Source organism: Loxodonta africana, chromosome 4 (assembly GCF_030014295.1).
Source record: "Loxodonta africana isolate mLoxAfr1 chromosome 4, mLoxAfr1.hap2, whole genome shotgun sequence".
Classification (NCBI taxonomy): domain Eukaryota; kingdom Metazoa; phylum Chordata; class Mammalia; order Proboscidea; family Elephantidae; genus Loxodonta; species Loxodonta africana.
Window position 1 is genome coordinate 63,582,892 of NC_087345.1, and position 16,259 is coordinate 63,599,150.

At 38.7% G+C, this 16,259-nt stretch overlaps 1 protein-coding gene across 40 annotated transcripts in view; it reads right to left on the reverse strand.

The window, feature by feature from the left end:
* The window catches only part of TPH2 (tryptophan hydroxylase 2), a 365,498-nt gene that overhangs the window by 158,252 nt on the left and 190,987 nt on the right, over nucleotides 1-16,259 (reverse strand). For 20 of the 40 annotated variants that reach the window (XM_064283862.1, XM_064283860.1, XM_064283844.1 and 17 more), the window contains one exon: nucleotides 11,369-11,505. The exons of 8 other annotated variants lie outside the window; for them this stretch is intronic. In XM_064283862.1, the coding sequence (XP_064139932.1) occupies nucleotides 11,425-11,505 (81 nt within the window). In that variant the 3' untranslated portion in view covers nucleotides 11,369-11,424. Of the gene's footprint in view, nucleotides 1-6,533; nucleotides 8,444-11,368; nucleotides 11,506-14,253; nucleotides 14,412-16,259 lie in introns of those variants that run through there. 12 more of the 40 variants (XM_064283828.1, XM_064283827.1, XM_064283822.1 and 9 more) reach the window with 5 other exon arrangements.

Below are 16,259 nucleotides of genomic sequence, written 5' to 3' on the forward strand. Positions count from 1 at the left end.
AGACATTACAAAAAAAGAAAATTACAGACCTATATCCCTCATGAACATAGATGCAAAAATCCTCAACAAAATTCTAGCCAATAGAATCCAACAACACATCAAAAAAATAATTCACCATGATCAAGTGGGATTTATACCAGGTATGCAAGGCTGGTTTAATATCAGAAAAACCATTAATGTAACCCATCACATAAATAAAACAAAAGATAAAAACCACATGATCTTATCAATTGATGCAGAAAAGGCATTTGACAAAGTCCAACACCCATTTATGATAAAAAGTCTTACCAAAATAGGAATTGAAGGAAAATTCCTCAACATAATAAAGGGCATCTATGCAAAGCCAACAGCCAATATCACTCTAAATGGAGAGAACCTGAAAGCATTTCCCTTGAGAATGGGAACCAGACAAGGATGCCCTTTATCACCGCTCTTATTCAACATCGTACTTGAAGTCCTAGCCAGGGCAATTAGGCTAGACAAAGAAATAAAGGGTATCCGGATTGGCAAGGAGGAAGTAAAGTTATCACTATTTGCAGATGACATGATCTTATACACAGAAAACCCTAAGGAATCCTCCAGAAAACTACTGAAACTAATAGAAGAGTTTGGCAGAGTCTCAGGTTATAACCTCAGGTTATAAAATAAACATACAAAAATCACTTGGATTCCTCTACATCAACAAAAAGAACACCAAAGAGGAAATAACCAAATCAATACCATTCACAGTAGCCCCCAAGAAGATAAAATACTTAGGAATAAATCTTACCAAGGATGTAAAAGACCTATACAAAGAAAACTACAAAGCTCTACTACAAGAAATTCAAAAGGACATACTTAAGTGGAAAAACATACCTTGCTCATGGATAGGAAGACTTAACATAGTAAAAATGTCTATTCTACCAAAAGCCATCTATACATATAACGCACTTCCGATCCAAATTCCAATGTCATATTTTAAGGGGATAGAGAAACAAATCACCAATTTCATATGGAAGGGAAAGAAGCCCCGGATAAGCAAAGCATTACTGAAAAAGAAGAAGAAAGTGGGAGGCCTCACTCTACCTGATTTCAGAACCTATTATACAGCCACAGTAGTCAAAACAGCCTGGTACTGGTACAACAACAGGCACATAGACCAATGGAACAGAATTGAGAACCCAGATATAAATCCATCCACGTATGAGCAGCTAATATTTGACAAAGGCCCAATGTCAGTTAATTGGGGAAAAGACAGTCTTTTTAACAAATGGTGCTGGCATAACTGTATATCCATTTGCAAAAGAATGAAAGAGGACCCATACCTCACACCATGCACAAAAACTAACTCCAAGTGGATCAAAGACCTAAACATAAAGACTAAAACGATAAAGATCATGGAAGAAAAAATAGGGACAACCTTAGGAGCCCTAATACAAGGCATAAACAGAATACAAAACATTACCAAAAATGATGAAGAGAAACCAGATAACTGGGAGCTCCTAAAAATCAAACACCTATGCTCATCTAAAGACTTCACCAAAAGAGTAAAAAGACCACCTACAGACCGGGAAAGAATTTTCAGCTATGACATCTCCGACCAGCGCCTGATCTCTAAAATCTACGTGATTCTGTCAAAACTCAACCACAAAAAGACAAACAACCCAATCAAGAAGTGGGCAAAGGATATGAACACACATTTCACTAAAGAAGATATTCAGGCAGCCAACAGATACATGAGAAAATGCTCCCGATCATTAGCCATTAGAGAAATGCAAATTAAAACTACGATGAGATTCCATCTCACACCAACAAGGCTGGCATTAATCCAAAAAACACAAAATAATAAATGTTGGAGAGGCTGCGGAGAGATTGGAACTCTTATACACTGCTGGTGGGAATGTAAAATGGTATGACCACTTTGGAAATCTATCTGGCATTATCTTAAACAGTTAGAAATAGAACTACCATACAACCCAGAAATCCCACTCCTCAGAATATACCCTAGAGATACAAGAGCCTTCACACAAACAGATATATGCACACCCATGTTTATTGCAGCTCTGTTTACAATAGCAAAAAGCTGGAAGCAACCAAGGTGTCCATCAACGGATGAATGGGTAAATAAATTGTGGTATATTCACACAATGGAATACTACGCATCGATAAAGAACAGTGACAAATCTGTGAAACATTTCATAACACGGAGGAACCTGGAAGGCATTATGCTGAGCAAAATTAGTCAGAGGCAAAAGGACAAATATTGTATAAGACCACTATTATAAGATCTTGAGAAATAGTAAAAACTGAGAAGAACACATACTTTTGTGGTTACGAAAGGGGGAGGGAGGGAGGGTGGGAGAGGGTTTTTTATTGATTAATCAGTAGATAAGAACTGCTTTGGGTGAAGGGAAAGACAACACTCAATACATGGAAGGTCAGCTCAATTGGACTGGACCAAAAGCAAAGAAGTTTCCGGGATAAAATGAATGCTTCAAAGGTCAGCGGAGCAGGGGCGGGGGTCTGGGGAACATGGTTTGAGGGGACTTCTAAGTCAATTGGCAAAATAATTCTATTATGAAAACATTCTGCATCCCACTTTGAAATGTGGCGTCTGGGGTCTTAAATGCTAACAAGCGGTCATCTAAGATGCATCAATTGGTCTCAACCCACCTGGAGCAAAGGAAAATGAGGAACACCAAGGTCACACGACAACTAAGAGCCCAAGAGGCAGAAAGGGCCACATGAACCAGAGACCTACATCATCCTGAGACCAGAAGAACTAGTTGGTGCCCGGCCACAATCGATGACTGCCCTGACAGGGAGCACAACAGAGAACTCCTGAGGGAACAGGAGATCAGTGGGATGCAGACCCCAAATTCTCATAAAAAGACCATACTTAATGGTCTGACTGAGACTAGAGGAATCCAGGCAGCAATGCTCCCCAGACCTTCTGTTGGCACAGGACAGGAACCATCCCCGAAGACAACTCATCAGACATGAAAGGGACTGGTCGGGGTGGAGGGGGGGGGAGATGCTGATGAAGAGTGAGCTAATTAAATCAGGTGGACACTTGAGAGTGTGTTGGCAACTCTTGTCTGGAGGGGGGATGGGAGGATAGAGAGAGAGGGAAGCTGGCAAAATTGTCACGAAAGGAGAGACTGAAAGGGCTGACTCAATAGGGGGAGAGCAAGTGGGAGTAGGGAGTAAGATGTATGTAAACTTATATGTGACAGACTGGATTTGTAAATGTTCACTTGAAGCTTAATAAAAGTTAATTAAAAAAAAAAATTTTAATTTTTTATTATTCATCATGTTTTTAAAATTTTGAAAAAGAGCCTTCTCCTTTACATTAAGGGTTTTAACCTAGAATCCAAAGGTCATTATAGGATTCAGGTTGTCCGTGAAACTAATGATAATAAATCTAAAAATGGGTGCATAACATGTGAGGATTTGGGAGAAAGGAACCTATAGCTTTTATTAGATTCTAAGACAAGTCCACAGTGCAAAGAAGGCATCACTGGCCTGTGGACTATGAGCTGGTTTTGATGCCCAATGAACAAGCTCCAAGGGAAGTCTATCCAATTTTTTAAATGATTCACGGTAGAACACGCACAATACACCAAACCACTAACAGCGGTTCTCTCTAGGGGTGGCATAAGGGCTAATGTATAAGGTTAAGAAAAAATGTCTTCCTCTCTCCATGGGTCTGTCCTAAAACTTTCATGTCCATCTCAGCAGATAAGCCATTTCAAGATTTATAGCAACTGGCAAAACAGGAACGAAGCATCAAAATTCAAAAGACATAAAAACTCACTCAAAGTAATCAAAAGATCCCACATTCTCTAAACTAAAATTTTGCAGTTCTCTCTTAAGCTCACTAATTGCCCAAACATTCAAGATACAAAAAAAGAAAAAGTCAGGAAAATGTGAACAACCACTCCTAAATCAACCCTGCTATCAAATTCTATTCTCATTCAAATGCTCCCCCAAGAGTTTTAAAATCTCAGTGGGGAAGAGTGTCCTCCAATAAAGTGCGCCATTGCGTTCAGTGCCAAAAGATTAATAAAACTTAACCAAGATAATTACTTAAAAGTAGTCTCCATTGAGTGAATCAGGGTGGGAAAAGACTCTTTCCTGCTAGTAATAATTATCCCTGGGTAAATTATTTCCTAAGTATGCTCTCCCAAAGGTACCATCTTCCAGAAAGTTCTTATAGGGAAAACAATAGCCAGCTAGGGTTTATTTTAAGGTCATAATCCATTTTGCCAACCTGTTCCAACTTAAAAGCCTTCCTCCCTATCCTCTCAAACCTGCCCAGAATGCATTCTCCATTCCTCTCCCTCAACTAAAAAATAACAATAAAAATAACAAGTAACACTTATGGAATACTTAGCAAAATGTCTGACATATAGCAAGTGCTCTATCATCATCCACTCATTTACTCATTGTTTTATTCATTCAACAAATGTTTATTGAGTGCTTACCATGTGCCAGATGCTATACTAGATACTTGGGATTCATCAGTGAAGAAAGCAGATAAACATACCTGATCACGTGCAGCTTTTATTGCACATGGATATGGATAATAAATAAATAAATTATATGGTACGTGAAAAATCAAAACCAAACCTGTTGCCATTGAGTCAATTCCGACAGAGTAGGACTGCCCCATAGGGTTTCCAAGGAGCATCTGGTGGGGTCGAACTGCCAGTCTTTTGGTTAATAGCTAAGCAGTTAATCACTGTGCCACCAGGGCTCCACATATGAGCCGATACGTGGGTATAGAGTTTGGGGCAGAGCATTATATTGGAGGTAATTTAGGAGTCATGAGCATAAAAAAGGAAACCCTGGTGGCTTAGTGGTTAAGCTGCTAATCAAGAGGTTGGCAGTTTAAATCTGCCAGGTGCTCCTTGGAAACTCTACAGGGCAGTTCTACTCTGTCCTATAGGGTCACCATGAGTCGGAATCAACTCGACAACAGTGGGTTTGGGGAGCATACAAAAACCAAACCAAACCTACTGCCATCGAGTCGATTTCGACTCATAGTGACTCTGTAGGACAGAGTAGAACTGCCCCATAGAGTTTCCAAGAAGCACCTGGTGGATTCGAACCGCTGACCTTTTGGTTGGCAGCCATAGCACTTAACCATTACACCACCAGAGTTTATAGACTGTATTAAAAACTATTATGTTGGCTGATAAGAGAGAAAGCAACAGAGGAAAGCAGAGGGAAAGTGAGGGGTGGTGAGGGGAGGGGAGATGAGGGGAAAAGAGGGGAGGGGAGACAAGTGAAGGGGTGAGGAAACAAGGGGAGGAAAGGGGCAACCAGGAGCGACAAGGGGCCACAAAATGAGGAATCTCACAACTTCACAGACTGCTACTGGTTGTGGTTTCTAATCTTATATGGGCTTTCTGAGTTGCTGAGCAATTTTTTGTAGTTGTTCCTATCCTTCTTCAATTTTGTCTTCTCCTCCCTTAGTGGTTATTCTAAGGCTTCGTCACTCTAATCCTCACTGGCTCACTCACCACATCCACCACACACTCCATGCCCTTCCAAATCATCAAACAGCCTTGCCTTCTTGCTATTTCAGACAGAAAATAGGAGCTATCAGACATAACTCCCTCTACTTCCAAATTCCTGACCCCTAAAATCAATTCCTCTATCTGCATCCATATCTACCCTTTCTTCTTGCTCAGAAGAATAGATGTTAGTTTTTTTAATCTAAAATTCACCCCTCTGCACATGTTCTGGATCCCATTACCTCCTACATCTTCCCAAGACATGCTGTGTTATTGATCGCCTTTATCTCCTGTGTCTTTGTCTTACTCCTCTGGCCCCTACATACATCCAACAAGCTTGTTCTAGTGTCATAAAATAGTGTACATGGACTTTTCTCGTGACATTCTTTAGATCAGGAATACTCTCTCTTCTATCTCTCCACTTGAATGCTTACAGACCTGGCTTAAAAGTTCTACTCTCTAAGAGCATCCTTAGGTAGAAGAGATCTCTTTATTTGAATTTTCATAGTATTTTTTTGGTGTCATTCTTAGGTCATTTATCACATACCATCCTACACTATAATTTGTCCATTCTTCTTTCTCTCTTTCCCTTCTTCCCTCCCTCTCTCCTCCTTCCTCCCTTCCTCTGTTCCTGCCTTTCTTCCTTTTTTTTTAACACTTTCATGTAGTACTTAAATGTCCCAAACACTGTTCTAAACACATTTTAAAATATTAACTCATTTAATATCAACAATTGCAAGCATTTGCTCATTTAAATATTTGTATATAGTTTTCTAAATTAGATTTAAAAATTATTGGAGGAAAAATTCATAACAATATCTCTTAGTCTCTCCCTATTTTACTATCCCAAAGCTGAGTAGGCACCTTGCACATAATAGGTATTCAATATGTATTCAAACGCATGAATGCATGAAAATGATTTAGTCTTCATAGAGTCTTGATGTTAAGGACAAAAATGCCATATCCTGTCTTGTTCTATAAAGTGAATACACACCTTACATGGTCTTCTAGTCATGATGTATGAAAAAAAAGTCATATAAATCTCTTAGAAAGAAGTCAAGTTGAAGTTCTTATATTATCTTTCAGAAAGTCTAGAACAATCCAGTGTTTCCTCCACTATGAACAGAGATTGCCGTTTCCTCCACTGAATTCAAAATGAGGTAACTGGTTTGTATTTGGGGAGTATGTTGGAAGACAATGACATATCTTTAAATCTAGAATCATTTTTAACCTGGTGAGATGCTCACTCAATGAGAGGCATGTGGGAACTAGGAACTGAGATCAACCTATGGAATTACAGATTCACATCTCCTAATCCACAATCACCCCCAGGCATGTGCTCATCAAATGGAGCAGCAGGCAGTATTGCCCAAATTGCTTGTGCTACCGTATCTCATTAAATCTCAACATATTAGCTGTAAGACACATAATTTTACATACCACTAAGAAATTTTAAATGCTGACAATTAAACTATGTTAAGCCATCAATTGAAAGAAGAATTTCAATTTTAGAGATATTAAAATGCATATCATAGGATCAATGAAGTACAATATTAACTTTTTTTAAAACCAAATTATAATATACTAAAGAGCAAGGAGCTTTATTTTGTATAGCCTGTAAAAAAAAATTTTTTTTGAACCTTGCATATAAAAAAAAATAGTAGACAATAATTTTTTGTCCAATTTAATCAAGTATCTATAAAAACCAATTACAATTTCCCAGGGGGTTAGAGAACCTCTCTCAATCCATGAAGAATCGTAATACATCATTGGCTTACGATGTCACTAAGTTCAGAGGACATTTCAATCAAATGCATGAACAGGTTCCTCTTTATTGGAAGTACAAAGTGCAAGGCATAAAGCATTTTGGTCCTCAATATCTATTAGTATACAAGTGTAATCTCTTTAAAATAAATTCTGAAGACTGCCTGGAATGGTAGGCAATAGGTTCCCTGAGAGTTGTAGGTAGAACCAAGACGGTGAACAATCAACCAGATTCAGCATTTTTATATTTATATATAAACTGTCGGAGAGAGGAGCACACTTCTGTTCTGCCCACAGGGATAACTTATGCTTACGCTTCCTACCTAGGTAGGTAAGTAGGTAGATAGGTAGGTAGATAGATGGACGGATGGATGGATGGACAGATGGATGGACGGACAGAGAGGAAAGGAGGGAGAAAGCGGGAGGGAGGGAGAGATAAGGAGGGAGAGAAGGGAAGAAATAGATACGAATTTGTGGTGGAACATGGGATAAAATGAAAAAAAAATCACAGTGGAAATGTATATCTAAAGGAAAATTAGAAAACTATCCAGAAAATGTGATCTCCCTCTTAGTGGTTAATGATTTATGTCGAGCATTATTATTCAAACTTTTAGATTTTCTTGGTAATTTTGCTATATATAGGAGACACTGGGGGATGTGAATGTTTAACAGGCTGGTTACTAACCAAAAAGTTGGTGGTTCAAACTCACCCAGAAGTGCCTTAAAAGAAAAGTCTGCTGATCCATTTCTGAAAGGTCACAGCCAAGGAAACCTTAAGGTGCACAGTTCTACTCTGGCACACACTGGGTCACCATGAATCAGAATCTATGTACCAGCAATTGGTTGGTTGGTTGCTATATCTATTAAACATACATTGTCTACTGAGATAAAGTTAAAACATCTTCTGCTTCATAAACATATACAGGACTTCATCTTTCCTAGGATAGCGGACTTCTAGAGATGAAAAGGAGGTTAAAAATATAAACCCATTGCTGCCGAGTCAATTCCAACTCATAGTGACCCTATAGGACTGACTAGAACTGCCCTGTAGGGTTTCTAAGGGTGTAAATCTTTTATGGAAGCAGACTCCCACATCTTTCTCCTGTCCAGGGGCTGGGGGGTTCATACCACTTACCTTTCAGTTAGCAGCCAAAAGCTTAATCACTGTGCCACCAGGGCTGAAAAGAACATTAAAAAAACAAACAAACTTATTGCTGTGGAGTCAATTCTGATTCATAGTGACCTTATAGGAGAGAGTAGAACTACCCTATACAGTTTCCAAGAGGCGAGTGGGGAATTTGAACTGCCGACCTTTTTGGTTAGCAGCCAAGCTTTTAACCACTGTGCCACATTTTATAGATGAGAAAACAATATTGAAGGATTGTCCATAATTTGCCTAATGCATTTGGCCACTGGCCAAGAACCAATGAATTAGGCAAATATGCTTTTACTAAAGAACCCTGTGCACAGAGCCTGATCAGAGTTAGGAAATAGAGTGAGAAAGAGAACTTTTTTGTTATTTGTGTAAGGGGAGGGTGTATTGGGAGAGAATAAAAAAAAAGCAAAGAATACAGACAAATGGAAATGTTAGCAGGAACACTTGAAAGGCTGCCCAAAGAAACATATAGGAAACTGGGAGGCCCACATAGTTATTGTTCAATAAAACCAGCTTGATATTTCAATATAAAAGCCAGAATGGCACAAAAGTAAGCAAGTGTCTCATTAAAACCACTCTTAAATTCCACTTTTCAGGCCTCATCAGAATATCAAAATGGAACAGCACGTTTTTTTCATTTATAAATTATCAGATATTCTTTTACAGCCCTCCTTGATTTATTCTGAAAACCTCTAAGTATTCTAAGTGCCAACTTGATCAGGTATATATCCGCATATGGCATCTTTACATGCATACATTCAAATATCTATCTAAACATACAAACGAGTATGGCAATTTTATGTTTCAAAAACTGAATAGCTAGTGTAATGATGCAAAATTGAGTGCTTTCCAAAAAGGACTGCTATGTTTGTACGTACATCTACAGAAATAACGTGAGGTTTTGTTGTTGTCGTTGTTGTTTAATCCCTCAGGTATACCCCTCTTAACAGAATCAACTTAATTTCACTTGACATTGTCCTTTCCAGAGCTGCAAATTCAATGAGCGCAGCAGGTCCTGATCTTGGTTTTTAACAGATGGCCTCAACAATATGACAGTAATAGCATCTGACATGTGTTGTTTCAATGATCTCTTTTACTCTTGCAAAAGTATAGAAGCGTTAGGTCCCATGTGTTCCTTCAGATTGTTATTTCTGGCATGCTCTTCTTGGCATATGTTATGATGAACCATTCATAACAAATTAATTTTCATTAAGATTAAAAAAAAATCTTTATAATCCATAATTCTACAGTTCGTCTTTGGATTTTCTATGCAAAGGGGCCAGTTTCATAAATAATTGAGAATGAGGGCTAGTTTAGATTTCTTTTTTAAGAATTGGCTGTTTCGCTAAAGAGGGGCAGGAAGGAGAGGCCTGGAAACCCAGGAATGGAAAAGAGACAAGATGCCTGAAAGGTTCATGGCCTTCTTTTCAATGCATTTTGCAGGGAAGCAAAAATCATAGATTCCCAGGAAACACATCGAAAGAGGCTAAACCACATGACACCACTTGAATGGCACCACATGGGCTAGATACAAAGACCAGCTGGAGCAGGCAGAATTCCTGTACCTTTAAGGTAGAGCTTTAGAGCTGATTGTAGCTGTAATTAACAGTTTCCTCTAACTGTGCAATGGAATTTTCCTGAAGGACTCAGTGGTTTTACTCACTGGTGGGTTTAGTAAAATGAGATTTCAGGCAGCGCGGTGCTTTCAACCCAAAGTAACTAAATCTAGTTAAAGCAGAAACATCAATGATTTTCGGCAAGCGTGCCTCATAGAAATGTCTGAGCATCATAAACCACTGCTGATTGCTTCTTTCAGAAGCAAGCTGCACCTAAATGGGGACCAGAGGAGGCGAGAAAGCTAACCTAGGCGTCTCTCTTCCTGAGCTTGCACTTCAATCCCAGATATATATACTTTTTTCCTATCATATTCAAGCCTACTTAGTAACTGGTAAACTACTTTATTTTCAGTGCACACTGGAAATACTAGCTACCATTCAAGAAAGAATTTGAACTTAATTTTTTATCTTGCCTCATCCTTAGCACAATCTTCACCTAGGCGGTATTTCAGAACCTATATAAGACAGAATCTCTTCATATATGAGCTTTGGTTATAAACGTGCTTCATTAGACTCTTCAATATTTTCTTTCAACTGAAAATGGGAGTTCAACTATTCACAAGGAGGACATAAAAGTGTATAAGTCGAAGTCAAAAATAGTGGAGAATAAACAAATAGGTTTACTATTGAATATCTTATTATAATAACAAGTACAAAAATGTTACCTATGCTTGTAAAACACTTTATACTTTCCCAAGTGGTTTCATGTATGATTCTAAGGTGAAAAGAAAACTATAAAAAAATAAGCCAAGCAAATACAATAAAATATAGGAGTATGGCAAGAGTTTTCTCTGCTTGACCACTTACTAAATAGAAAAAAATGGAGGCTAAACAAGCCAGGAAAAACTGGTGGTAGCAAGACAGTCACTCAATTGTAGAGTAGCTGTAAAATGTCTAACTAGAAATTAAAAGGAAAGAGAAGCTTAAAGAAATGGATGTGTATAAGATTCAGTGCTTCGTAGACACTGTCAAAGAACTCGGAAAAATGAGGATTTGTGGAAGAAAGAGGAGATAGGAGCATCTGAGCGAATCAAAGAAAGTGCATACTTGAGAGAGGAGCATCTGTGATAGAAGGAGCAGCATGTCCCTGGAACTAGCAGGCTGTGCAAGGGCTTGGACAGAGTTGTGCTATGGGAAGGTGTCCTGGAGACTCGCTGTAACGTTCTAGCTTTTAGTCATTTAAATCCCTTATGGAAAAGGTCTAACTACCTTGGACGAGGTCCAAGATGAAATTGCCTTTTGTCAAAATCTGATCTAAAGTAGTTGGTTCTATAGCATCTTTTCACTGTATTCACTTGAAAACCAGTATGTGAAATGCAGTATGACATTACCTTCTCATGAGATTCATCTTGTATCTGGTGTTTTCATTGGCAAAGCATGTCAACAATTATTCTAAATAGAACCATAATTCTTCTTTATTGAAGCAGATCTGGGTGAGAAACTGATTGGTCTCCAGAGATGTTGGGGCCTAGGTAAAGTGAAATAGAAGTAAAATAGGTACTTTTCCCAAAAGAATCAATTTTATACTAGACACAAAGAAAATTTCCATACGTTTATAAAAGCCAGAATTTGGACAGGCCCCCATTTCTAACCACATGTACTAAAAGAAGACAATTACAAAACCAGAGCTATTTAGTTTTCCTAAACAAATTTAGGTCAAACGAAAATCAAAAACGTAGTAGACTACTGAGGGTAAATGTCTAAAAGGATAGAAGGAAGGAAGGGAGGGAGGGAGGAAAGAAAGAAGGAAGAAAAAGAGAGAGAGGAAAGAAGAAAAAGGAGGGAGACAATGAGAAGGAAGAAGCAAATGAACATTGAGGAACACATTTTGCGTGCCTAAAATTGTACTTGGCGCAACAAGATACCAAAATTTATATATAAAATAAAATTCTTACAGACTTTTAAAACTGAGTCAGAGAAATGGGGTATATGAAGCAATTAGAGAATTGTCAATAACTAAATTATATTCTATAGATAACTACAATAATGATTTAAGAAACAAAGTGAGCAGAAGGTTTGACAAGGTCAAGGTGAGATTAGAGAAAGTCCTTGAAAGTAGAATAGCATCTCAATAAATGCAGAAATTTTAGACAAGCCTTGCAGAATGAGCACAGGCAGGAAGGGGGAAAAAAGCAAAGCAAATAACATAACACATATCAGAGAAGGAGATTCAGTTGACTAGCCTGAGAGTGATTTACACAAATATGCTGCACAATGACATCTTCTATGTTACATAGAGATAGACAGATGATAGATAGAGATAGTAGATAGATATAGATAATGATATAGCTATAGATATAGATATAGATTCATCTGCATTTCTATATGTAGCTAGTGGGGGAAACATGGTTTGTAAATATGTAATATGTTAGACACATAAATATCTACAGATTTTGAGCTCCTAGAGAATGGGGACCATATTATCCCTAATCCATCTGATACATTTGTAATATCTTTCAAAATCTCCCTAGACACAAAGAGGAAAGAAGTGGTAATAACAATGCATTGTCTTTAGATAGAATTCTCTGTGGAATAGTTGGAAGAATCTTACAACAAAAATTACATGTATTTTTTTTTTTTTTTTTTTTTTGTCTCCATAAAGCACGTAGAGAAAGCTTTTATCTGCAATTCAAACAGGATGAATAAAGGTGTTAAGTGACTTGTTCATGCCATGTTTCTGGCTAATTTTCAAGTGACTCTCTATAATTATTTAGCTTTTCAGGTGGCTTTGGAAATTTCTCCTTCTCTATCCTGGCGAGTGCTCCCATTGTCTTCCCTGCTCCTGCTGCAGGGTTAATAGGGCTGTGATAGCAGGGCTGCAAGGATGTCATTAGCCTCTTCCCAGTCCATCAGATCACCTCTTTTTCAAAACAAGCTTCACAACAGTTGGCTAGCAGTTTCCTATTTGATTTTTTTCTCCCCTAATTTTTTTAGTTGAGCATTCTCTGGTTTCCCTGAATAAGACTATACATAGGAAAATTCAGCTGAGACTCAAAGTTACAATTTAATCCATGCAACCATTCCTCTGTGTTTGAGTTCATTTCAGCATAAATCCATTTTCTGCAACCCTCAAACACAGGAAACCAAGGCTTCCAGTGGAAATTATCAGTCGATCCATGGTTTCAGATCAAGTGAGATAAGGGAGATATTGACATTTTAGATCCTCTCCTTCTAAGTCAACCCATGTAAATAAAATTACAGTCATTTCTCTTATATTGGAAATAGAATAAACCTGGAAGTCGAGAAGGCTGAATTTTAGGCCCAACTCTGCTATAACTTGTTATTTTATGAAGTAGAAATATCACAGGGCTTTAAAATAGTACAGATCTGAGCAAAAATACTGACTTCCTATCCGACACAGAAGAAATTCCTTAACTTCTCTGACCCGTCTGTAAAGTAAATACTATTTAATTTACAGGGTGGCTATGAGGATCAGATGGGTCAGTTTATAAAAAGCAATTGACGGATGCCTCAAATACAGGTGGCCTTCAATAGTATTCATCACCTTCCCTATAAAATAAGGAGTTAAATTAGAGCAACTTTAAGGTCCCTTCTGGTGCTAACATTTTATGTTTCTATTATTTTTCCTAGGTACTATAAATTGTATATCAGCCTGGTTCCCTTTCCTAGCCTCCAAGCAACACAGCTGCAAACACTTAACTCCCACCTGCACACTCAAAATAGCTCCATGCTCTGAGGCTCTTAAACCCAAACCTCTATCTACATTGTACCCTGTGTTCAAGAACTGAGTCGCTGCTTGACTCCTTGGCTTGTACCCTTTTCCTGTGGGTCTTTAATTCCATCTTTTTCTCTCTCATTCCTTTCATGATATGGAGGCCAGACTCTGAGCCCCTGTTACCATGACATGGTGACTGCTACCTGCTCTAACCCTGCACTGACCACCTGCCTGCTTGGACACTCACAGCCTGCCTGCTGCCAGTTGGACAATCCTAACCCGCCAGCCAGGACATCTGTCTGCAGACCACTGCCAGGCCTCCCAGATACCAGAACCTACCTGTCGGCCTGTTTCACAGTGCTTGCTGTGTGAAAGCCGGCCCTGTTCCCCCCCCATCCAGCTAAGCCTAGCCCACTGATGGGTTCTTTACTATCAGCCAAACCTTGGACCTCACATGGACATTGTCTTAGTTACTTAGCGCTGCTGTAACACAAATATCACAAGTGGGTGGCTTTAAAGAACAGAAATTTATTTTCTTACAGTTCTGAAGGCTAGAAGTCCAAATTAGGGTCTCAGCCATGCTGATTCTTTCCTTGTCGGTAGCTCTGGGCACTCCTTGGTTCTTGGGCATCCCTTGGTTTGTAGACAATCCTTGCATGGCACCTGTCTTCCCCCGTGTGTGTGTCTCTGTGTCTATTCTGGTCATTTTATAATGCAGAAGTGATTAGGTCCAGGATCCACCCTACACTGGTATGACATCATTAACATAACAAAAGAAAAATCTCTATTGCTAAAAAAAAACAGGGTCATATTTGCAGGCCCCAGTAAAAAAAAATAAAAGGGTGCTATCGAGTCGATTCCTACTCATAGCAACCCTATAGGACACAGGAGAACTACCCTATATAGCTTCCAAGGAGCGCCTGGTAGCTTGCAGGTCCAGGGGTTAAGATTTCAGCATATTTTTAGGGGGAACATAATTCAATACATAACAACTTGGCTTAGCATTTAAGGTACTTTGTAAAAGTGCATATTATATATTACTAATTCTCTGAGTTGTACAAACAGTTAAGCACTCGATTATTAGCCAAAGGTTGACAGTTCGAACCCACCCAGAGGCACCTCAGGAAACAGATTTTGAAAACCCTATAGAGCAGTCTACTCTGCACACAGGGGGTCACTACGAGTCAGAATCAACTCAACAGTAACTAACAACAACAATAAATACATTTAATAGCTCACCCCTGACCTACGAAATCAAAACCTCGGAGGCAGAGTCCAGGAATCTGTAATTTTTAGAATTCTCCCAGTGATTACTATAAGCAGCCAGGCTTGGAAGTCTCTGTTCCAGAACTAATGAACTTAGAAGTCATGACTGCTTAGTTCATATTGTAGAGTATCTTAGCTAAAATATGAGTATTCCTGTTTCACGGCCATAGAGGATATCTCTAACCCTGGCTCACTCGCCCCTAGATGTTTGCTGTTCCCCATATGCAAAGTCAGGCGAAAGCAGGGATTACGCCATCTAAACTCAACAGCAGCAACAAAGAAGGTGAGCTGGAATAACAACATAAATTACACAAACAGAACCGTAGCTAATAACAGCTAACCTTTATTTCGTAATTATATACGTCAGTGCAAAGTATTTTACCTGCATCGTTATCTCATTTAATTCTACAACATCTTTATTAAAAAAAAAAAAAAAAAAACTGTTGCCTTTGAGTCGATTCTGACTCATAGCAACATCTTATCAGGTACCCATAATTATATACAATTACATATAAGGAAATAAATCTAAAAAATTTTAATAAAAATCAGATCATATCTTTCACCTGACTAAAATTTTCCAGTGACTTCTATCATTCTTAAAATTGTATTCAAACTCTTTACCATAGGGTTCAAGGCCATCAACTGACCTCTGCATGCCGTTTTGTTCTCATCTACTACCACTCTCTCCTTTGCTCACTGCACCCCAGATGATAGGCCTCTTTCTGTCCCCCACCCACACCAAGCTAGTTCCCCTGAGGGCTTTTGCCAGGGACAGATTACCCAATATGCAAGGTACACACAGACTTACTCGCGCTTACTTACTAATCTTACTAATCTGTAGTGCACAATTTCACCTGTTTTCACCACATCTTTGATAACCTGGTGTGTACTTTGCTTACTGGTTAATTCATTTTTGCACTTAGGGTTCTCTCTATCTAGAACACTCTTCTCATGTATCCTTGCTTGTTGGCTGTTTCATAATTTAGTTCTTAATCTTCTCAGTGAGACCCTTTCCCTCCAGAGAGACATTTCCTGATCCCCATAACACCATTTCAAAATATTTTATTTTGTTGTTTATTTTATTTTTGGTTGTCTAACATGTTTTGTTATGGGGGCAACGGTGATTCAGTGGTAGAACTCTTGCCTCCTAAAAAAAAAAAAAAATGCAGGATAAAAAAGGTTCAATTCCCAGCCAATGCTTGTTGTGTGCAGCTACCACCCATCTATCTGTGGAGGCTTGCTTGTTGCTATAATGCTGAACAGGTTTCGGTGGAGCTTCC